At 35.2% G+C, this 21,677-nt stretch overlaps 3 protein-coding genes and 1 long non-coding RNA gene across 11 annotated transcripts; 3 read left to right on the top strand and 1 right to left on the bottom strand.

Moving 5' to 3' along the window:
* The first annotated feature begins 5,380 nt into the window (after positions 1 to 5,380).
* On the top strand, positions 5,381 to 6,969 carry LOC135119643 (uncharacterized). The gene is made up of 8 exons (XM_064044034.1): positions 5,381 to 5,578; positions 5,671 to 5,723; positions 5,779 to 5,862; positions 5,912 to 5,981; positions 6,237 to 6,384; positions 6,452 to 6,522; positions 6,629 to 6,718; positions 6,817 to 6,969. The coding sequence occupies exons 1-8, from the start codon at positions 5,381 to 5,383 to the stop codon at positions 6,967 to 6,969; spliced, it is 867 nt and encodes a 288-aa protein (XP_063900104.1).
* Positions 6,970 to 7,147: 178 nt separating this feature from the next.
* Positions 7,148 to 7,672, bottom strand: LOC135119660 (uncharacterized). Its single transcript, XR_010278314.1, has 3 exons — positions 7,617 to 7,672; positions 7,479 to 7,554; positions 7,148 to 7,201 (listed from the first exon to the last, which is right to left on the bottom strand). It is a non-coding gene; the product is annotated as an uncharacterized LOC135119660 (long non-coding RNA).
* Positions 7,673 to 13,669: 5,997 nt separating this feature from the next.
* On the top strand, positions 13,670 to 14,587 carry LOC135119676 (actobindin homolog). The gene is made up of 8 exons (XM_064044078.1): positions 13,670 to 13,749; positions 13,799 to 13,837; positions 13,900 to 13,923; positions 13,973 to 14,040; positions 14,110 to 14,155; positions 14,217 to 14,284; positions 14,380 to 14,456; positions 14,517 to 14,587. Exons 1-8 carry the CDS (start codon positions 13,732 to 13,734, stop codon positions 14,519 to 14,521), a joined length of 345 nt encoding a protein of 114 aa, XP_063900148.1. The 5' UTR covers positions 13,670 to 13,731; the 3' UTR covers positions 14,522 to 14,587.
* A 679-nt stretch (positions 14,588 to 15,266) lies between these two features.
* LOC135119656 (N-lysine methyltransferase KMT5A-B-like) lies at positions 15,267 to 17,908 on the top strand. Of its 8 annotated transcripts, XM_064044057.1 has the most exons (11): positions 15,267 to 15,355; positions 15,489 to 15,521; positions 15,594 to 15,706; positions 15,803 to 16,257; positions 16,317 to 16,449; positions 16,496 to 16,555; positions 16,610 to 16,691; positions 17,063 to 17,171; positions 17,413 to 17,471; positions 17,649 to 17,709; positions 17,762 to 17,908. In XM_064044057.1, exons 3-11 carry the CDS (start codon positions 15,617 to 15,619, stop codon positions 17,901 to 17,903), a joined length of 1,191 nt encoding a protein of 396 aa, XP_063900127.1. In that variant the 5' UTR covers positions 15,267 to 15,355; positions 15,489 to 15,521; positions 15,594 to 15,616; the 3' UTR covers positions 17,904 to 17,908. The 8 variants fall into 8 exon arrangements, with proteins under 8 accessions (XP_063900127.1, XP_063900126.1, XP_063900129.1 ...); XM_064044056.1 differs by lacking the exon at positions 15,489 to 15,521; XM_064044059.1 differs by lacking the exon at positions 15,267 to 15,355 and having other exon boundaries at positions 15,443 to 15,706; positions 17,632 to 17,709; positions 17,762 to 17,882.
* Positions 17,909 to 21,677: the final 3,769 nt, after the last annotated feature.

Below are 21,677 nucleotides of genomic sequence, written 5' to 3'. Positions count from 1 at the left end.
CGTCAGTCAACCATTTAATCAACATCAAGGAACTCGGCACCTAGCTTCTTAAAACTAAATGCACGGGTTCTTTCTGCAGAGGGGAAGGCAGTAATGACGTTGGATGTATTAGAATTTAGAGGCGGGCTAGACACATGCAATTATCAACGATCGTAAAGAGAGTCGCGTCTTGGGAATCGAACCCACGACCGAGCATGCGCGTCAAATGCTTTTAATCACTTAGCTAGGACAACGGCTCTTGATCCCGGCATGTAATGACTTTACCTATTTAACCAAAAAATTTAGATTATTTTTTATTATCATGAAATAAGTGTTTTAAAGTCGCTTCAATACTCGGTTTTTTATGATAGATTAAATAAAATGTTAAGGTCGTTTACATTGTTAAAAAATGTGCGGAGAATAGTCTACAGCGATGGTTATAAATTGTTGGGGGTGTTCTTCATAATGTGTAAAACATTATATAGCCTGCCGTTTAAGGTAAAGCAAAAGTAGTTCAATTCACATTTATGATGTAAATGGGCATTTCGCACAAACCAAGTTGCTCCCGTAAACATGCTGAGATTGTATTGAAAAATATGAAGTTGGTTTAAAAAGTCGAACAAACAGGCCATGGTAAGATTTGAGATAGTAAAAATGATGGGGGGGGGGGGGGGTGGGGGAAGTTATAATATTTATTCAAATCTCGTCACAATTATAGCTAATAACGGCTGATATAAACCAAATGATGCAATGTAATGCCTTTAAGATTAGTGTATGAATGCTTATAACCGCGCTTTCTACCTTACTTTTGTTATACGGGCGTAGGCAGAAAGCAATTCAATAAACCTGTTTCAGTTTCTTTCCTACTTCCACCTAATTGCGTAGACGCAAGTTAATATATTGTTATACTACGCGTACCGAGGCAAGACTTAGCAGAAGAATCATATAATTATTTCCATGTTAGTAAAATTGATATAAAATTACTACATTAAGAATTAGTATTTTTGTTTCTTTATAATAAGAGGTTAAGTACTATTATGAGTTAGTCCAGCAAGGGCACACGCACATTACCCTGTTTAGTTAATTATATATGCATTATACGAACGAACAGCACGCCCAGTCTCTTTTGTCTTTATTTTCAACTGCAGTTGTAGTATAGTTTTAAATTTAGCGACTCCTCCCTTCTGGTGAGGAACTCATAGTCGGGCAGACCTGGCTGGCAGTGGTGCCGGTCGGTGTCCCCAGGTAGCCTCGGGTCTTATGCCGAAGGCCGCCCATCACGGTGGTGGTTTTCAGCGGTTTACAACTGCACTAGGAATGGGAGAAAGCCTGCTCCCTTTATTTCCCGCTTCTTCAGACCTTCGGGACAGTCATTATAGCTCTATAAGGAGCGTACACTGGTGCGCAGTTTACCTTCCCATGCTGGATAGGGGAAACAACTATAGCGGCTTAAGGTCTGAAGAAGAACAGCCGTAGTTTGCTAATGATACAAAAAAATAAAAAGAGCAAAAAACTTGTTACCTCATTTTATATCAATTTTATTGTTGTAAGCGCTACAGTCTACTCGAGTGACTACGCGAGTGGGGGTTGCAACCAACAGCTTGGCCAGTAATTTTACCTGTTCTTTTTTTTATTGGTAGTATTTTTATTTACTAATTGGTTTAGTAACGGATCAACTATCCTGTGAAAAAATTTCTTAAGGTTTATGTCTTGTTTTTTTTTTTTGGCAATATAATAAATCAGAGGTGGTTTAAACAATATCTGGACACATTGTCAATATCTCCTCTTTATTGTCTTCTGAATTTCGAGATAAGCATGTATCTGTAATGGTCGTTGCACCAATTTACATACTGCATTGTTGTTGTCATTAAAACAGGTTCTCGATTTTTGTCAGTATTGATAACTTTCAGCAGATTGTTGTTCCTAAATTCCTTTAGAAATTTCTTTGTATAGATTGCAAATTCCGCTTGAATAATATATAATCATTCGCTGTTCTATGCACCAAAGTAAAATCCATTGAAAATTTATATTTTAAATATTGACTTTATAAAGGTAGTTGCTTCACTGAAAAACAATAAGAATAACACAGAGATTGGCAACACTCCCTGCAGGAAGGCTGCAAAGGATGATATAAAAATTAGAAGACGTATATACGTAACTCCATGGTAAGAACTGGAAAATTATTAATGAAACTTGCATAATTTTGCTTAATCTTTTATTGTTGCTTTAAAAACGACTGGTGGGCATCATGACTGCAACTGCTTATAAAGAAAAATTAAAAATTATTCTAGAGTTCAGTGAATGGGGTATGACTTAGATAAGTAGAAAAACATAAACTATGTACCTTATTCTCAATATTTTAGCTGACTTGTCTTGAACACGAAAACTAAGTAAAAAAGGAATATGGGCGACCAGAATGAGAAAGCGTAGTGCTAAGTGAGCTAGGCTAGTAGGTTGAAAAGTGATAATTAAACATAACAAGAAACAACTAACAACAAAATATGCACATAATATTCAACTAGTCCACAAAACCACAATTACCATACATCAAAAAATAGACAATTAATAACATACATTTATATACTAAAAGGCGATTATGAAATGTAATAGACACAAAGAAACATAGGCGAAAGACAGTCATAAAAAACTAAATTACAAAAAGAAAAACAAAACACAATCCTTCATAAATTTTTTTCATAGGAAACTGATCCGTTTTAAAATGGGTAGTAGCCAATAAAGTATCAGTATAGAAAATACTTTTTTTTCAAACACGAAATGATCCCCACTTGATTCCTTTAATAATTTTGATACAAAATTGAGCCAAAAGAAAAAATTAAAAAAGTTAATCTGGTAAATTGGAAATAATTCTATTAGCCTTTTTAAAGGTATAGATACAGAAAACTGGGCAATAAAGCGTGTGACCGTGGTCTTCTCACAAGAAAAAGCCAAAAATACAGCCAACGATTTAATAGCTGTATACCTCAGAGGTACATATTACTGATTGAAAAATCTCCAAATTTAAGACAATTAATCCATTTTTTGTCTAGTCCTCAAAGTGGCATTAGAAGACGATTCGAGTAGCTTTCCTTTCTTACGGGGATCGAGTGCTTCAAGACTTTACCTCATAAAAAAGATTATTAATCCTAGGGTTTTCTTTACGTGGGTCTTCTTTTTAGTAAAATAGTTATTAAAGTTTTCCGATAATGCTTTAAATATTTACTATTTATGTTGACTATATTCTTCCAAAAGTGGAAACCTTTCCTTGTCTTCCTCTTGTATGCGGCTATCTCAAAGAGTCATTTTTTTTCAAAAGGCATCCATTTTACTGAATGTAGAAATACTGGTGCATGGCCATATAAGAGAAATATGTCCGCCATATACGCAAGTTTAGCTTCCCATACCTCCTTCCGCAAAGGCTCTTTCCGGCCAACTATCCGTTCTCGCAAAAATTGATTTACTTCTTTCTCTGTTTTAAACAAGGGTGCAAGAACCCTTCCCCTCGGGTGACCAATTTATTTCTGCATTAAGTGGGAGATGACGGGGCTTGAGGCGCAAGGTGGTTTAAAAAATCTTGAGTTCGTAGCTCGACTACGTAATGATCTTTGTTGAGAAAAAGGATCCCAGTTCATAATTTATATCGCAAATTGCCAATTTTAAACAATTCTTTTGATTGTTTTAAAGATTCGTTCTATCGCTTAATTATTAGTATACAAGGAGCAATCACTTAAAAAATTAACAAGCAGCCGCATTAATTTTTTTTGCGCTTTCGTCTTAGTCACGTTCGTAATCTGTACTTAAAATATATATATCTGTGTACAGTTAATTGCTAGAAGCTCAAGATTTAAATACCCTAATAATCTTTACCTCGTCATTTAACACATTCAGTTTAAGTGAGAGCTTCTTTGCAGCTAGATGCTTCTGGTGGATCAATCGGTGTGTGAACAAAACTTCTTGGGAAGCAACTACTTTAATTTTCCACCTCTCCTGAACGCCAACCTGTCATGCTGGCAGCGCCGTCTTTGCACACACACATTTTACCCCAGTCTAAACCCTGTGTTTAAAAATAGTTATCAAAAGTATTAAAGATCTCTAAACTAGCGTGCCGTTAAGATCTGCCCTTAGGTCTACATCTCCACTATTTTTCGAGAAGCAAAGATAGCATGGTTACTCATGTTAGTTGTTCATCGTGGACTCGCAAGGTATTTAAATTTCTTTTCCCTTCTAAAAACTTGCTTTTCAATATCGCTGGTTATGTCAACAATTCAACTCAATATAGTGCTGCCGGAAAACGGTTTACCGCTGATTTCTTATTCGGAACCCAACAAAATTATATGTGCGCAATTAATATGCAAGGCATTACCGATTCCCCCACAGAAGTAAACGATTCTTTATTTTTTAGCTATTTAAAGAGCAAATTAATAAGACGCTTAAAGCAGTGATTTGTCACTAGTCGTCAATTTTTCTTTTGACCTTTCTGAAGTTTTGATTTGCTCAAGTAATCTTTTAAAAAAGTCTAGTAACTTATCAGTGTAAGCTATATGCTTCAAAAAAAGACTTTGAAACATGTTACACCTTAGGAGCAAAGGCGATAGTTTGCTGCCAGGGGCTATAAGTAGAGCAAGGTTAATATCCCTTATCGTAATGCCTAATAAAGTTTTTTTTCTTTTTATATTTGTATTGTAGATACCGAAGTATCAAGCTATTTCATTTTATTTGTTTCTTCTAAACTTGAAGCACTAATCCTAACATATTTTCGGCATCAATAATTTTCTTTTATCGTTTCTATTAAAAAATTTAATAGGTTTTCTTTTTTGATCTATTTTTTATCCATCTTGTAGGGTTTGAAGTATTACGAAAATTATATTGTGTTTTTCCACATTCCGCAACATTATATTAATAAAGCAAACCTCATGGGCGCTATATGATAAGAATTCCTGCAACGTCCTTACATGCAAGCGGAGGCAATGATAGCTTAGGCTTTCGCGACCGCGCTTTTCTTTTATTCTCATCCCATGCAGCTGTTCAGCCCCCCGCTTGCACCGCAACAGTGGGAGTTTATCATATTATGTAGTGGTACAGTGGGGTAAAGGATGGTGAAAGCTTTCACGGACTTAGGTTAAAAACACAGTAGGTAGTAGTAAACTGTCTCCCCTCAGTAGTACTGTGCTTCTGGGATTTTAAACAGCACGACATGTACATACGGCTTCTTTGCATGTAAAATAAAATAAAAATTATTTCATGAGAATTTCACTAACAAAGAATTTTAGTTAAAGTATGACGAACGAAAACAAGTTTTTTGCTTATGAGGGTTACATTGCAACGTTTCAGAAGGCCTGCATGTATATAACTGCACACGACGCTAATGAGGATAAGGAGTATCTTTAGTAATACATTCTTCGATATGGCGTTTCTGGAAAGTTTAAAAGTACGTTCTTCTCTTTTTTTCTTTCGTGGTTACGCCATTGCTAGTTCGAAGAAAGGATTTGAAGATATCAAAGATAAAGTTAGTTTAAATAAAGAAACTCATCCTTTAGAAGAATACAAACTTGACCTCCAACAGTTTACTCGCGCTCTTTCTAAATTCAAAGTTTTACCTAACGTAAGTTATATTACGATTTATAAAGCTTATTAATTTTCTATACAAAACCTGGCTCTTTTCAGACGTGTCTGTTTTTGTTTTCCTCTATATAGGCTTTTATGAATGTGAGTGTCAAAAATATTTCCTTTAAAGAAAATAACAAGAGGTAAATATGCCGTTTCAATATAGCATAAGTTTTAGATATTCTATTTCTTTCTTAGATTATTCTTGACTTATAAGAATGAAATGAATCCCGTTTTCTATGTCCCTTGGGCTCCTGTAAGCCAAGCTGGTGTAACTCTTAGGTGTTATTACCAAAGTTTGTAGAGAATTTTGTCTTGAGATTTGTTATAGGAAAGTATACGATCCAACCAACGAGCCTCAGCGTTCTTATTACGAGATCTCTCTTCGGTTTGAAAAAAATGTAAATTTAACAAATTTTTTTTATATTTTATTCTCGTTTACAGTTCATTTGTACTGCATAACCAATTTTAATTTTTTTTTGAAGTAAGAACATTTTTTTAATTTTATTTTTTGTTTGCGGTTTGTAGTAGCTATTTTTTATACTGCCCCTCGTTTTACGTTAATAAGTTCATTTATTGGTAACCTTATATAGTGCTGGCTAAACTTGCAAAAACTATCGGTCTTCTTGCGTCATAATAACTTAATTTTTTTTTAGTTTGATAAACTGTGCCAGAAGTTATTACCAGGAAACACATTCACGAGTTCTTCCTCTGTAAGCCAGGAGGGCCGTTATGTAAACCCGTACGTTAAGTGGATCGAATTGCTCAGCCAGAAATACGCCAACTTTCTTCTAAGTAACAAAAGTAAGGCTATTTACTTAATACTTAACAACTTCCAACTGCACGATTTAACTTCACCGGAAACCTTTAGAACACTATCCGTTACTCCATAAGATACCCAGCAACAAGATTCAGTCCTCAGTAGTCACTTTATCAATTAAGGTAAAGACAAAGTTTTAACAAATAAATGATCCGTTTTTTTAAAGACTTTGACTTAATAAATTTACTTTATACAACTTTTTTAAAAATTATCTATTTCTTTATATAGCGCAATGAAGCCGAAGACGTAATTAATGTCAAGTTCAAAAGACCCGTAAGTCGCGCAGATCTACCACTTTCAAAAGTTTTTGACCACAAGGTTTATCAGACCATCTACAACTGACTTTTTAAAAATAACTTATTTTCTTTAACTTTGCAAGACATTTAACAAAACAATTGTTTCAACTGATTTTTTAGGGCCAACGGCTGTTCTTAAAGGAGCCAACGCGAACAGGAGAAATTATTTGCCTAAGCACCACGATTTATCCTTTTCTTTTCCAGCCAACAGAAAAGGACTCCCCCATCTTTGGATTAACGCAATTAATAAACGGAATCGTTAAGCTTTGTTAAATTAGGGATCTTCTATTATAATAAAGTGTTTTCTTATACAAACTTGAAAGAAGCAGAAAAATACTTTTAGATTTGAATTGTAGTTTAAAAATTGAAGTATGCAAGTAAATACTTTAATATTGTTTAAAGAGAATAACTAATTAAAAGAGAAGAAGAGCTTAAAAGAACTTCTTCTTAAAGCTTCTCTTTCTATTTCTTCTTCGTATAAGGCCACCCACCTCATAAGCTCTTCCTAAAAAAGTTTAACCAATCAATAAAAATAATAAACTTTCTAAATTAAAACATCTTTCTATCACCAGCCCTCTTAATATACTGTAAAAACCAGCTAAAAAATCTCATACAAGTTCATTACGAATAGGCGTACAATTATTTAACATATCGTCGTAACTTGTAAAAATAAAAACAAAGTTTAATTTGTGAAGTATGTATATTGATCTGCTAATTGAATGAATGGACAACGTTGAAAAAAATAGTAACACTGTTAATAACGCATATGTAAGTTTGTAGACCTTCCAAACTTAACCGGTTATTCCTTAATTCCTCGGGGCTCAGCTGACTAGGAGCTATAATTTTTGCGGCCAAACACTGTATTATTACCATGAAAGGTTTACATTAGTACATAAAAAAGTACAAACACAAGAAGGTACGTCTTTCTTTAATAAAAATTCCCTTCTAACTCTCGCAGCTTTCCGCCGAGACTTAGAGCGAACAGATTTAGCCATTACTTATAATACTGTCTCAATTAGGCCGCTGCTCCTTTCCACCTTCGGTTGGTAAAAGTGAACACGTGGATCCGAGCACAGACTGTTTAATCTGGTAAATGATAATAATTACATACTTGAAAGATCGTTATATTGTTTAGACCGCATGCAGCATGCCTTCAAGTCTATAACCCTTTTTATAAAAACAAATTCGCTCATGGAACGTAGCAAGGACGGCGGTAACGCGTCTTTCTAAGAGATTTATACAAGTTCCGGTAATTGGGGACGGTTCGGGAGTTTCTCGACACATCCGTAAACAATAGCGGTTGCGCTCTGAAAGAAGCCTTTAAGCAGCAGTGCGGCCACCGTCGACGGCGCAGTAAGAGTTCAAACATGGAAACGTAGGTCATCATGGGGACCGAACAAACCTCGCGTATAGAGGCAGCTTGAAACATGAAACATCTATTTTTCAGCACATCAGCAGTATCGAGCCTGTGTTGCTTCCTACCTTTTCTACAAAATCTGTGCCTTGTTGTCGCCACGACAGACCCTTGTCGAAAATTAAGGTGAGGCACATCGGCTAAGGCTTTATAGGATCTAGTTTTGAAAAGATGGGGAGAGGGCAGTCTAGTTCGCTTTTTTGATATAAGACGTGTCTCGCTTTTCGAGACATTCAGACCTTAACAAAAGTACCAGGCTATCCAGTGGTGGGTAACGGTGACTGCCACGCCCACCAAAGTGCGAAAGACATGAATACTCAGAACCGACTCGAGAACGCTGCAAACAGTGTCCGCTGGAAGTCTAACCTATGTCTGTTGTTTAAAAGCCTTCACGCAAACCGAATTCTTTTTTAAAAGGATGGCTTTCGTAGTTAATCGCAAGAGCTGCTGCATTATCAGAATGGCCTCGACTAAAGCTAAACTGAAATTTCGGCGGTCCATTTGGAGCTTTTACTAGATCTCCTTTACTTTGCGCGTCAAAATCGCCTTGACGCTATATCCCACCGTTAAAAACAGTTTAATAGTCTAAGCGCCATCAAATTGTTTTCAGGGCGCTTAAGTAGCTTAACGCCAACGGCAGCATCTGTTTTAGCATCTAAAAATACCATCAAGGCCGTTGTCTTCTTTCTCGGAAGCGCATACATTGTACCAAGTAACAATTAATAACAAAATATAATTCACTAAACCGAACATTTATAATTCTAATTATATAATTTAACAAATTAATTTTAACATTTACAACTGTCTTATGAAAAATAAACAAAAATATTATTCAATATCCTATACATTTACGGACATTTTTGTTAAGCGTAATAGACAAAATAAATTAAACGAAAGACAACCCAAGAACTCGAATGAGAGTTATAAAGGAAGCGACAGCGCCTAACTAAATTTTTTAGATTACTGATCCGTAATGAAACCAATCAGTAACCAGAAATTCAGTTAATGAAATTACATAAAAATATTTCTTATTTTTTTTACACAGCAACTAACGACCCCATTTATTATTTTAATAAAACTAAGCTAAGAAAAAATTTAAAAAAACTTATCTGGTAAAATATATTTGTCGCACAACTATGAAAATACTTTTGTACGTGTTTTGTTTTTGTTGAATTTATATTTCATTTGGCTTTGGTTCTGTAGGTTAAAGAAATTAATTTTCCAACTTTACGACTTTTGAAACTCTATTGATTGGGGCCTTTAAACCATAGATATAAGACAAAAATAAGAGCAGATCGAAAAAGCAAAGACGGTGATCGCTTTATTAGTGTTATTGTACTTAAGGCTGACCGCAAAAAGCTTTAATAACTATAGGAGTTGGCGTCGCATCGCGCTCTTTTTTTTTTAAAATGTGTTTGTTAGTGTTTGGTACGTGGCGAGTTTTGTACTACTCGGGCGGTTCAAGAGCTATTAAATAAATTATTACAAGTACTTTTAAGCTTTAAACTAAATCTATATATACTATATTACTTGGCTTAATTATTAATAATATATTAGTTATTAAATTTTTAAGCCTGTAAGAAAAATATTATTAAATATATATTATACATTTATAGTATAAAAATAATAATGCTTGAAATGATGAGCTGAATGAGTTATCAATAAAGGCTATTTAATATCAGGTTATTATTAACGCTTTGTATAGCAGGGAAGCAGGCGCTTCAGTTGCCGGCGTTAACGAATAAAAATCACGGATATTTCCTTTAGCGATTCATGAATATAAAGCTTGTCGTCTCAGAAGCAGGAGTAGCAATTAGTGTGCATTTAAAGGCCTTTATCGTGTACTCTAGTTGGGTAGGAGGAGTCGAAGGACACAGACTCGGGGACAGTGACGCTACAACCTTAGCTAGAATTTTCCCCGGTTGTGATTGACTGTATCTATAAGTTTGCTATTATCTTGTCTTCGCTCTATTAAGCAGGATAGGTGAAGAGTCTGATTAATGGGTCATCAACCTGATTTATCGAGAAAATCTGAAATGCTTGTTTTTAATTATGAGCATATTTCGTGGATGTGCCAGCGTGCGTCGGCCCGCGTACTTTGCGAGAAATTCTTTATTCGTGTACTCAAATAGACATTCCGGCAGTTTCGTCTTTCTAATAGACCAATTCGTTGGCATTCCATTGCAAAAGTCGCTGGTGGCATAAATTTTGTCTTACAACCCCTTTTTCTCTAGGTTGCTTCTGCATTTAAGGTTGTATCGAGTACAGCTGCAATCGGAGTTATAGGTTATTGCTGCTGAGCTAACGAAACGATGCTGGTCTCGGCGTTAAGGTCGGGCAAAAGGTTCTCGAGCGTAATTTATGGTATGGCTTTCCCAATCAGCGCACCTCGGGGACGCTTCATGGAATTTTAAAGAGTGCATGCGCTATTAGATGGTCATCGCTGAATTTGGTGCAGCGGGAAGCGAGGGACTCAGTTCCGTGCCCTGTGAATGGAGAGCTGACAGCGATTGCATTGCCCTAAGGGGTCAACCTTTAGCAGCGGTTCGCCATTTATAAGCAACTGACCTGATGATTGCATCGCAAATATTGCCAGTCCTTCATTTTTAGGAAAATGCACAAGTATTAGTGGCAAAGAGCGCCTGTTAAGTCCTCTTCAGTCTGGTAACGGTTAATAGAGAGTTACATCGCTCCATGCAATGATATAGGAATTTTGGGCGCGAAGAATCATTTTTATTTCTTCGATGAGTAAATTCAACGTAGAAATCTCGAAGGACGGCGGTAACAAGCTCGCTCACTCAGCTGCGCCACAATTATGTAATGTCTAGGTAGAGGCATCGCTGCACGCCAAGTGGTTGGCGCTACGCCTCTTCGCTTTATCGACAAAATAGGAGAAGAAAGCTTAACTTTTCTTGTATGTCCTGCTTTCTAGTACTATTTTAAATATTATGTTTGGTATGAAATCATTTAATGATGTGTCACTATGTTCATACCAAATTACGCATGACTCGTACATGTGGCTCGGTTTAACAACAGTGACTTGATTCATTGATTATTGAGTCAAGTAATCTTTAGATCCCTTTTCTTGAAATAACGTCGGTTTTTCTTGCAATGATTTTGAATCTGAATGAGTTAATTAATTAGTCTTTGCCTCAGTTTAAAGATTGTAAATAATATACGGGCGAAAATTAACCCACTAAATGCACAGCAAACCCTAATGTATTACAAATATTTTTAAAAGCCAGTGAGAAAATGATATTTTTTTTAAGTCGTTTTAAAGATTAAAAAACAGGAGCTAAGAAGCAATTAGAATCAATAAACTAGACAAAAAACGACAAAATTAAGATGAAACGTGTAGAAACAGAACTTAAAACTGTATATCAAATATTTAGTTAAACGCTTCTAAGCAGAACGTGAAAGGGTAAAACAAAGACACTTTTTATAAAGAAAAAATAGTATGGGCGCCCTATAATCGCTGTAGTTTCACTTACACGCCCCGGGGATTGGCTTTATGAAATTCTTAACCTGGAAAAAATCTTGAGAATAACTAAATAAAAAAATATTTTTTACTTAGTGATCCTCTAGATTTATACGCCTCCTAGAAGTTTTTTTTTATACTGTTATAATCCTATAAACTTAAACTTTCTTTAACAAGATTGCTGGCCCTCTAGACCAGTTAACTTACGATACAAAAATGCAAAGCCCTGACAAGCCCCTAGAAAGAAAGAAAAAAGCGATCTTTTAAAAAAAAATTGTAAGAATAACGTTTTTTATTATTATTTTAAAATTAATAGAAGCTATAAACCTTACAAGTTTTGTCTAATTTTTTATTAAATATATAGAAATCATATTTTTTAAAAGGAAATGTATATACTTTACATATTTAGTGCTATTTACTTTAAAGTTACCTAATTAACATTAAATAGTCGCAAAAACAGTTGTTACTGTGACTGTTAACTCATTAAACCTAGTTGCCATGTCTTTGTTTAGAAAAATAAATAAAGCTTTGCGACATGATAATACAAAGATTTGATTGGCTAAATTAAATTTAAAAGTTTTCTTAAAAGTACTCATAAACCTTTAGTTTTGAAATTAAAGGTTTTGTCATTACACTGCATTGAATACCCTTCAAGAGAGTTCTTATAGTCTGCTAAAAAATTATTTTTATATTGACTATTTTCTGGATTCTAACGGTAGCTTTATGTCATTTATACATTTACTAAAAAAAAATTGTTTTTTTCCTTTACTACCTTCTTGACGGAGCTTCGTATTAATAACAACTAGTATATCTTTAACTTGGCACTGGCATATTTATTTTTTTAGCTGTCATTTTAAAAAATTTTATTATATCTATCTTCTTAACGCCTAGGTTTTTCTCGCTCTTGACTTTCTTATAGTTCTAATTTGGTTATTGTTTATATGTTAAAACGAAAATGTGTGCCTAATTGGGAACATAATTTATAAAGTTGCGACTAACATTGATGCTATAGTTTTTTTCTCGTTACTCTATCATGCTCATTTTATCTCCTAAAAGTAACATATCTTCGCATACCTTCTTTTAGTTTGTTATCATTACTTTGAGCGTTACATAACCAAAAAAAAGAGTCGTTATAACAAATTAATTTAGTATATTAAATAATAACTACAATTTTTTATTAATATACTAAGGAAACCTCCATTTTTTTCCATTATATTTTTAGTGGCATATAGTATAAAACTGGTTAATGTAATTTGCCATCTAGTATAGAGGCTACGTTTATTAATATACTAAGGAAACCTCCATTTTTTTCCATTATATTTTTAGTGTCATATAGTATAAAACTGGATAATGTAATTTGCCATCTAGTATAGAGGCTACGGGTTCATTTATACATTTATAAAATAAAACGCCCAAGTTTAATAACCTTGTTTTCTGTTGTTTAAAATTGAATTTTTAATAACAATTTTTAATTAAATTAAGGTTACGAGACTTCAAAGTTAACTGAAAATGGTATTTAATGAATGTATTAGATATTTAACCGAAAATCTAAATTACCTACAGCGAAAGAAATTAAAATTTTTAAAATTATATTTTAATTGCTGTTTTTTCGTTAAAGATATTATTTTAACTTTGTCTCACTCAATTAATACACCATTTGGCTTTATCCTTTTTATAAATATTTATTAATCATTTAATTTAGCAACAATAATAGTTGCTTTTATTGGCACGCGATCATAGTGGATTATACTCGTAAGTTGACCCATTATTGATAGCATTAAGACTAAAATTGTTTTTTTATAATTAAAAGTATTAATAATGAAGCTTAAAGTCCCTGAGAAAAATTCATGGTCGGCACTTAAAAATGTAATAATAGTTCATGAAATTTTTTTGTTCTGTAATTGGGCATGCACGCTATGGGCGTTATAAAAATTAGATATTTAAAATAAATTAACCCCAGCATTCCATTTTTGGTAATTATTTTATTATCTTTTAGCGTGTTTCCTAAAAGATTGATTTTTAACCGATCTTGCGCATGGATATAAAAAGTGGATGTACTGCCTGCCAGCGAAGTACTACTCTTAATTACTAAGTCGAGCCCCTTCCTTCGTCCCTTAACCTGTAATTTTGTTTTTTTTTTCTAATGACTGGGCAGCGAAAGGTTTATTTACTTATTTTGCTTATTTTTCACCATTAATTTAACGAATTAGACACCATCACTTTCTGAGGTAAAGCAAAATTCAGATAAGGTTAATACCAAGTAAACATGTTTATCTCAGATTGTATTTAAATATATATATATCCGTCACAGGTTTTAGATGAAATTCCAAGAAAGGTTGCTCTTTAAATTTATTATATTACCTGCTTGTTAATTAAGTACACAGCCTTCTTTAAACCACGTGGACACCACTGACAAGTCGAAACCAGTGATCCCGGACGATCTCAAAATAGAGTACACCCCTTTATCTGCTTTCGATGTATATACTACCTAACAGTTTTTATGTGCAACTTATTAATTTAGAAAGAATAACCATGGCGAAGTCTTTAAAGAAATAGAAGAAGGGAAGGTATACCACTTATATTTAAAGCTTAGTGAGAAACAAATTGTAAGCGTCCGTTGTTTCATAGACAAACTTAAAAAATACTGAAACCAATGACAAATCTAAGCCTGTTATTCCTGACGACATTGAGATTAAGTAAGTTTTTATTACTAATACTTAACTTTTCAAAGAGCGGACACAACAAATCCTCTCTTTGCGCTTTCTATAAGCTAAATATCAATACTTTTTAGGGAAAGTCCACACGGAAAGTTACTAAAGGAAATAGAAAAACCACACGATATGAATAAGGTTAAGGCTGGAGGGAAAGGTTGACTTTAATCTGACTGCAAGAAAATACTACTAAAAGCTATATTCTATTGTACTACAGCCTAACCAATCTCAAAATCTGCTGTACTTTTTGGAGGAGTTAAGCCTATAATAAATCAGTTATTATAAGTTTTTTAATTCAAATTATATACAACTATTCGGTCATTGACTGGAGTGCGTAAATTTTATATTTTTTTCTTATATTACACGACTCAAGGAGGCCAAAGCAGATGAGCTTGCTTTAGAGTTTTCCTATGTAGTAGGATAGCTCTCGGTAGCTTTAGAATTTTAAGAAAGCAGTTGTCTAATTATATTTAGGAACTAGTTGTCGACAACTTAACTGGTTGTTATCATAAGGCTACTGCCCCAGTTCAACCGTCTCGTCTATATCAACAAGCAGAGTTACAAATATATTGTAAAATTAACTGTGATCCCTAAAACTGTTTATTTTCATCGTAAACCACTCAAAGGAAGGGGTGTAGAAATTAAAATTCGGCACCAATGGAAAGGTACATTACCACCATGCAAGTGATAGCCTCAAAGTATAAGATTTTTTTAAGACTAGGGACAATTTAAAAAATTAAAAAACCAATACAACACAAGTTTACCACTAGTAATAATAAGTTCTAGCGAACGCACAATGAGTAACGACCCAATCTGAAAATGACAAAAAGAAAGATTTACATCCACTCATGGTCTGTTTATCTTGCTGTCGAGCAGCCCTCACTCGCGCTGTCTTTTCCGCCTCCGTAGTTAAAGTCTCAAACTACTTCTCCGAGGGTGGTCCGTTCGTTCGGCTCCAGAAGGTTTTTCTTGGTAGCTGATGGTCGCTTCCCCAGAGCAAAAAAGTTGCTGTACACACAATTTCATCTCTTCGTGCATCAGCAAATGTTGAAATCTGTAAATATATCAAAATAGTGCAAAATCTATCTTCTCTCTTGACTTTAAATTTTTTTACGTTCTATTTTGTTTTTAACATTTATTGCCTTCATTATTCTTTAAACTCCGTTCTTAATAATAATATTGAATTAAGCTTATCTTACGGTGCATCAGTCCTCTGAGGCCTGTGCAGTATCCTTTAACCTATAAGCTTTCTGTTAGTATTTCGGACTTAACTTATATTTATTTATTTATATAGGCAATATTCTACCAACTAAAGCTATGTCCAAAACTGTCGACTTCTGTAATACAAAAAGTCTAAGAGAAAAAATTCAAGATAACACGAAAATAAAGCAGACAGCCATAGATCTGGTATTGCAATTTCAAACTTTTTATTTATTGAGAGGATCTTTTAACTTTTATAATATATTAGCTTCATATGTTTACTCGCATTTCTTTTTAATAAAGGCTATGATGGATAAAATGCAAGTACTTAAGCCCCTAAAGAACACTTTGTTTAATAATAAATATTTGGTACCACAAAAAACGTCTAGAGGATCTTTAAAAAGCAATGGCGAATCTAAAATTAGAGATAATAAGTCTTCAGATCCTCATAAAGTTAAAACCTTTTTACCTTCCCTTAACAATGATTTTTCAAAGTTAGACCTTTTTGATGTGACCAATAAAAAGAAGCAAAAGAAACAATCCAAGCCAGTTACACCGACCAACACTACCTCATCTTATAGGGCTCAGTCGCGGAGTCACAAAGTGACCAGCGGCAGCTCGTTAAAAGCTACGTTAAAATTTAAAAAACACACATCGCTCACTCCTCCTTCCACTCCAGACAAGCAGAAAGCGGAGAATCTCAAGAAAAGTCAACTTAACATCTATTTCACCCCCACAAAACTTTCTCAGAGAAAACAGTATTGCTTCAATATATAACCTGTCGGTGTGGCGAAATTGAAAATAATTTTTCTTGCAGAAGTAGAAAAGAGAGATTAAAGTATAAAGAAAAGAAAACTATCGAAAGAGGGAAAGGAAAATATAGCCAGAAGGAGCTTTCCTACTACTTCCCGGCTCGAAAGAGTAATAGGGTTTCTTCCAACCAAAGGAAGGTATATTTTCCATACCGGTCCTTTCTTCCTTACTAACACTCCTTAGAAAGAAAATGAGGAACAGTTACAGAAAATTATACTAGGCAGTGTTGAATATGATCTTGAAGTGTCTTTCTTATATGTACACTTCGAAAAATATATTTTTATAAAGTTTTTGTAGGTTAGCGATGAGGGTGATAAAGGTAAAGGTGTTAGGACATTAAGAGAGTTCTCGAAGGGCGATTTCATATGTGAATACTCAGGTGTGCACAGCACATATACTATATATTTTTAACGGATATATCTACATTTCAAGAAAATCCTAAGAGTTAGGAAAAACTAGTGACTTCAATAAGTTATCAACTTTGAATATTTTAGGCAACGAATCTATCTTTTTAATTCTTTTTTGGCTTAAAACTTTATTTATAGCACTTACAAAGAAATAATTTAAACGGAGGTATCCGTTGAAACGTGTTAATAGTCTTCGGTTTGCTTCAAAGATGTATATTCTATAAACTTAGTTTTTCCTCTTTGCCCCTTTTTTGGGCATGCTATTAAAAATCTTAGCAAATCAAAATAGTTGGGCTATAAGCCGTATATTTATTATCACATATTAAATAATAATATATTAAAGGGGAATTAATTGGCAAAAAGGAAGCAGATCTGCGGGAAGTAAAATACGGCAAAGATCCTGAGTGCGGATGTTACATGTACTACTTTAAGTTTAAAGAGAATGTCCACTGGTTACTTAACCTTACGTATTTGTATTTTTTGCAACTTATAGTTTTGGGTACATTTGTGTCCATGTTACGTGATTCTTGCATATACTTTACAGGCTTATAGGCTCCATTCCAAAATATTTCGTGGGAAGCAAAAAAGCTTTTCTATTTATTAGTCTTAGGATTTAAGCACTTCACTAATTGTGTAGATTAAGTTACTTAGAGATTTGTTCAAGTGTAATTTTAACTTTATTGTACAAATTAGCGTTGACGCCACTTTAACAGGACGAATCGGAAGATTTATTAATCACAGCGCAAAAGCAGGTTGGTTTTGCTGACTCTTGCGCTGTGTAGTTTAAACCTATGGAGTCTATCTAAAGTTAGGATGGCGATCCATTAAAGAACTGCGTGTAGTTAGTATTAGTCTGTTGCCTTCGTTTCTGCTTATGTACCCCTTTCAAAGCACTTTTTATTTTATCTGCAGCTAACCTTGTTACCAAGGCCATGGAGGTCAGCGGCGTGCCTCGTCTCTTTTTTTTTGCGAAAAGGCATATATTAAAAGGTATGTAACTTAAAGAAAATTATATTGATAGCGTATTATAACTGATCTGAAGGAGAAGAGCTTCTCTACGACTACGGAGACAGGAGCAAGTTGTCGTTAAAGAACCATCCTTGGCTGAGGCGATAATCATAATTTTTAAGAATAGCTACTTACATTCTCAAAAGCAACTGTTATTGTTTTCTTGCACGTCATAGCATTAGTGTGCTGATTGCTAATTATAAAATACGTAGTTTTTTTATGTTAATCTTATTCCTAGTCACTACTGTTAGCAGTCTATTTCCATTAGGGTGTTTTTACGTATACCTTGTTTATTACTAAAAAATCAAGGGATTTTACCCATTGAAATCTGAGTGGCGCCATGTATATAGTCATCGGTTAGACTCCCTTTGTACACCAATTTTAAAGTCACTACTTAAAAGAATTAGTTCAAAAGTTTAAAATATAGAAAACATAACTGGAGCTTATTAAAAAGAAAAATAGATTAGAGTAAGGGGGAAATCTGCATATAATAGCAGGGGTATAAGCGTGAAAAAAATCGTTTTCTTACTAATTGTACTCTTGTACCTTTAAACAAAGTAGATATGGGATTTAATTAAACTTTTGAACGCTCTACACCTTTGCTTATAGTATTACCAATTTATAAGATGCTTCGGATTTCTGTTCTGGCGCTATATTGCGGCAAGTTTAATTTTATGGAGATAGGTATTAAGTTAAAGCTTGCAACCGAGTTAGCTATTAATAAAAGAGGGAGAAAGTAAACCTAGTCCCACTTACTAATTCTTTTCTTTGTCTCTCCACTTTAGTTAAAAGAGACTTAAGCTCTCAGAAAGATTTAGTCACCTACAAGTAAGTATTATTTTAAAATGTCTATCAGAAATTAGAAAAAAATGTAAATTAAGAGTTAATTAACTGTATATCATGTGTATAATTAAAATAACGTAGATCAAATAAGTATACGGAACACAAGCCGCAAGGAAATTGAACGAAAGTACGGAAAGGTCATATATTAACGTTTTTTCGGTCTCTATTTATACCTTAAAAGGACAAAACTTCCATGTATATATAATTATTTTAATTGGTCCAGATTATTTTATAAACTTTACATTATTTAGTACGTATCCAATTTATAAAGTAGGTGATCTTTGTATGCGGTGAAAAAACTTATGGTTTCCTGTATTTTCGTTAACTGGTTTTAAGTATTATGGTTTTACTCTAGAATCAATTTCCTTAAAAACATTTAGGTGTCTGTGTTTTGTGTATTTATGTTTTTTATAGTTAGTGTGTATTATAGTAATGTATTACGACAGGCTATATACGTAAAACCATCGTACCGGCCTCGAGGGTTATTGTCCGTAGTTCAGCGGTTAAGGGTATTGACGCACATTCAAGGTCGTGGGTGGGATTCTCACCGACGCAACTCTCTTTTTCGGTCTTTGATGGTAGCGGTATCCAACCTCGCCCTCGTAAATTCTAATGTATTATACTATTTATTTTTGTGTTTTGAACTGTGTTGTTAATTTTTTTTGTATACTGTGATATTTAATATTTTTTTTTGATATTCTTCGCGTGTTATTTGAACCCCCTAACTCCAGCTTCCAATGATATCACTCCAAGAATCCGCCACGGGGACGGCGGTATTGTGTGCTAGCGTACCCACTATCGAAGATTGTGGTCAGCGGCTCAACCTGTAGTTCACATTGTAGCGCATCATTACGCACAAACTACAACGCCTTGTTAGAAGGCCCAGCACTTGGAGCAAAGACGCTAATGCCAGTAAGTCGTAGGCCCAGGCAACAGATGCGTGTGCCGTTATTGACCGAAATGTATAATAGATACTATAGCCTTCGATTATTGCGCAACGAAAGTTTGCACTACAGAGCTTTTAATTATGCCCTCTAGGTATGAGGCACCATAGATTTTTATGCCTTTGAACGACAAGATTGTAGGCAGCGCAATTTGTTCCTTTGTTATAAAAAAAGCATTGCTTTTTGCTACGTTAATAGAAAATTTCATGGCTATACTGGTTATCAAGCGCGTCAAATTAAAGCTGTAGATGTTAATTAGTAGCACGTGTGACTTTGACTGCTAATAAATCATCGTATGTATCATCAGCATAACGGGCGACCCGCGGAGGAGAGTCGACTAGCAGAAGGGTACCGTTCGTATAAAGTGGGAATAGCAGCGGAACCCCCACTCGAGATGGAACGTTGCGACGCAGTATACTACCCCTTCACGCTGAAGACCCGGCCAATTAGGCACGACTTGAATACTTCTCCAAAGTCGCAGGGTGTTGCCAGAGTGTGCAGTTAGCGCAACAGGCCTTCATGCCATACTCGGTTGAAAGCCTTCTCGTCGTCTAGAGGGAGTGCCAGTGGCTTTCAAGTAATTAAAGGTTCTAGTCGTCCAATCGGTCTGCTAAAGAGTGTATTGGGATGTTTAAAGCCTCTTTAAAATCCAACTTGAAACTTTGGTAGAACTTACGGGCGTCAACAACTGCTCTTAAACGATGTCTATTCATGCTTCAACTACCCTACCAACTGCCGATAAAAGGCTGATAGCTCGGTAATAGTAAGGCTCGGATGCCAATTGCGGTGTCTTTGGTAATCGCACGACAACTGCCATTTTCCCTCGCGCAGGAAAAACTCGGTTCAAGGGGCGCATTATTGACAGTTAAGGGGGTTGGCTATGGACATTGTGCAGTAAGGTGATCAGAAAAGAGGTTCACATTGCCTTCATCGCTTTCCGGATACAATATTGCCGTGGCGAAGGGTCGGCCAAGATGTATGATCTCGATTTTGACTCGTCTAATCTGTTTCGTGAGGGGTGCATCCCCGTTGTCATCACTTTTGACACTTCGCACAGTTTGTTGTCGTTGCAGTTAAAGTGTGTCATCAGCTTTTTGTTGATGTGCCGGTAGGTGGTTTAGCACCAATTTGTTCATAAGTTGTTGAAAGTCATAATCACTCGATTAAGGCGTCGTCGCTCGCCAATTATAGTCGTTAACTTCTCAGGAGGGCGGTTATGGCGGTACGCAAAGTCACGTTTCCTCTGTGCGTTAATGAGAGCATCCGTCACCGCACGCTCGAAGTCGCCATCGACATTGTTTAGTTAAGGGTGAGTTTTCGTTAGGGTAAAAAGGCACGAGCGCCCCCTTAAGCACTTTTGGTGGAGTTGCTCAAATTTTAAGATCGGGAAGATGTTTCTAAAGGATTTAATTAACCAAAATTACTCAAGTGTTCCGATGATAGTTCCTCCAGCCCTCAGTAGCTGTTAAAAATCATATACCCTTCGATGGCGAATATCTAGCACGTTCATTGTGCCTGACTTCCTCGCCTAGTATATTGACAGCTTTGGTCCCGGGGCCCTCGATTCGCATTCTTCGGGGTAGGCCTCAGAAATATAGCGGTTCCGATTTGAACCCCTCTGTTCTAAGCAGTGTGTCTAAAGTTACTACCTTTGCATAGCATGGTCGAAGAGTACTATACAAAAAGAGCTTCAAAATCAAACGACGAAGATGACTTGCTAGTGGGCTTAATAATTGCAAAGTTAATACGCAACCTCTCAAAGACCGGAAAAAAGAATCGCTGAGTTTGTCATTTATATTTATTACCCCAGTTCTATAATTTTATATTTGCCAGAGTGCACAACACTTGCTTTTTGTCTTTTTTACAAATTTAATTGGGTTCAACCTCTAATTGAGGGATTTGTCTTCGCAGCTACCTCTAGCCACCTGCTGAAAGACGGTTAAAATGACGGTTCAATAAGAACTTTGTATAACCTAATATGTGTGACGCATTCAAGTACGCGCTTCTATGTGTACATAATGTATAACTATATAAAAAACCTTTTTTTCGGGCTCCTCCCTTCTGGTGAGGAGTTCACAGTCGGGGAGGCTTGGCTGGCGGGTGTGTTGGCAGGTGTGCCCAGGTGGCCTTAGGTTTTGTACCTAAGGCCGCCTCCCACGGTGG

Source organism: Zophobas morio, unplaced genomic scaffold (assembly GCF_036711695.1).
Source record: "Zophobas morio isolate AGI-343-1 ecotype UQ-CSIRO unplaced genomic scaffold, CSIRO_AGI_Zmor_V1 ptg000277l, whole genome shotgun sequence".
In the NCBI taxonomy this organism is placed as follows: Eukaryota; Metazoa; Arthropoda; class Insecta; order Coleoptera; family Tenebrionidae; genus Zophobas; species Zophobas morio.
This window is presented reverse-complemented; position numbering and strand designations above follow the sequence as displayed.

What these genes read in the sequence shown, in the direction of transcription:
- LOC135119643 (XM_064044034.1), top strand. Translation starts at nt 5,381, where the DNA reads ATGGCGTTTCTGGAAAGTTTAAAAGTACGTTCTTCTCTTTTTTTCTTT. An exon ending in AATTCAAAGTTTTACCTAAC is followed by an intron (nt 5,579 to 5,670) that starts GTAAGTTATATT and finishes TCCTCTATATAG; the next exon opens with GCTTTTATGAATGTGAGTGT. An exon ending in CTTTCTTCTAAGTAACAAAA is followed by an intron (nt 6,385 to 6,451) that starts GTAAGGCTATTT and finishes GGAAACCTTTAG; the next exon opens with AACACTATCCGTTACTCCAT.
- LOC135119676 (XM_064044078.1), top strand. An exon ending in TAAAGCAAAATTCAGATAAG is followed by an intron (nt 13,838 to 13,899) that starts GTTAATACCAAG and finishes TATCCGTCACAG; the next exon opens with GTTTTAGATGAAATTCCAAG. An exon ending in TAGATGAAATTCCAAGAAAG is followed by an intron (nt 13,924 to 13,972) that starts GTTGCTCTTTAA and finishes TTAAGTACACAG; the next exon opens with CCTTCTTTAAACCACGTGGA.
- LOC135119656 (XM_064044056.1), top strand. Translation starts at nt 15,617, where the DNA reads ATGTCCAAAACTGTCGACTTCTGTAATACAAAAAGTCTAAGAGAAAAA. An exon ending in TTTAAAGAGAATGTCCACTG is followed by an intron (nt 17,172 to 17,412) that starts GTTACTTAACCT and finishes TGTACAAATTAG; the next exon opens with CGTTGACGCCACTTTAACAG. An exon ending in TAATCACAGCGCAAAAGCAG is followed by an intron (nt 17,472 to 17,648) that starts GTTGGTTTTGCT and finishes CTTGTTACCAAG; the next exon opens with GCCATGGAGGTCAGCGGCGT.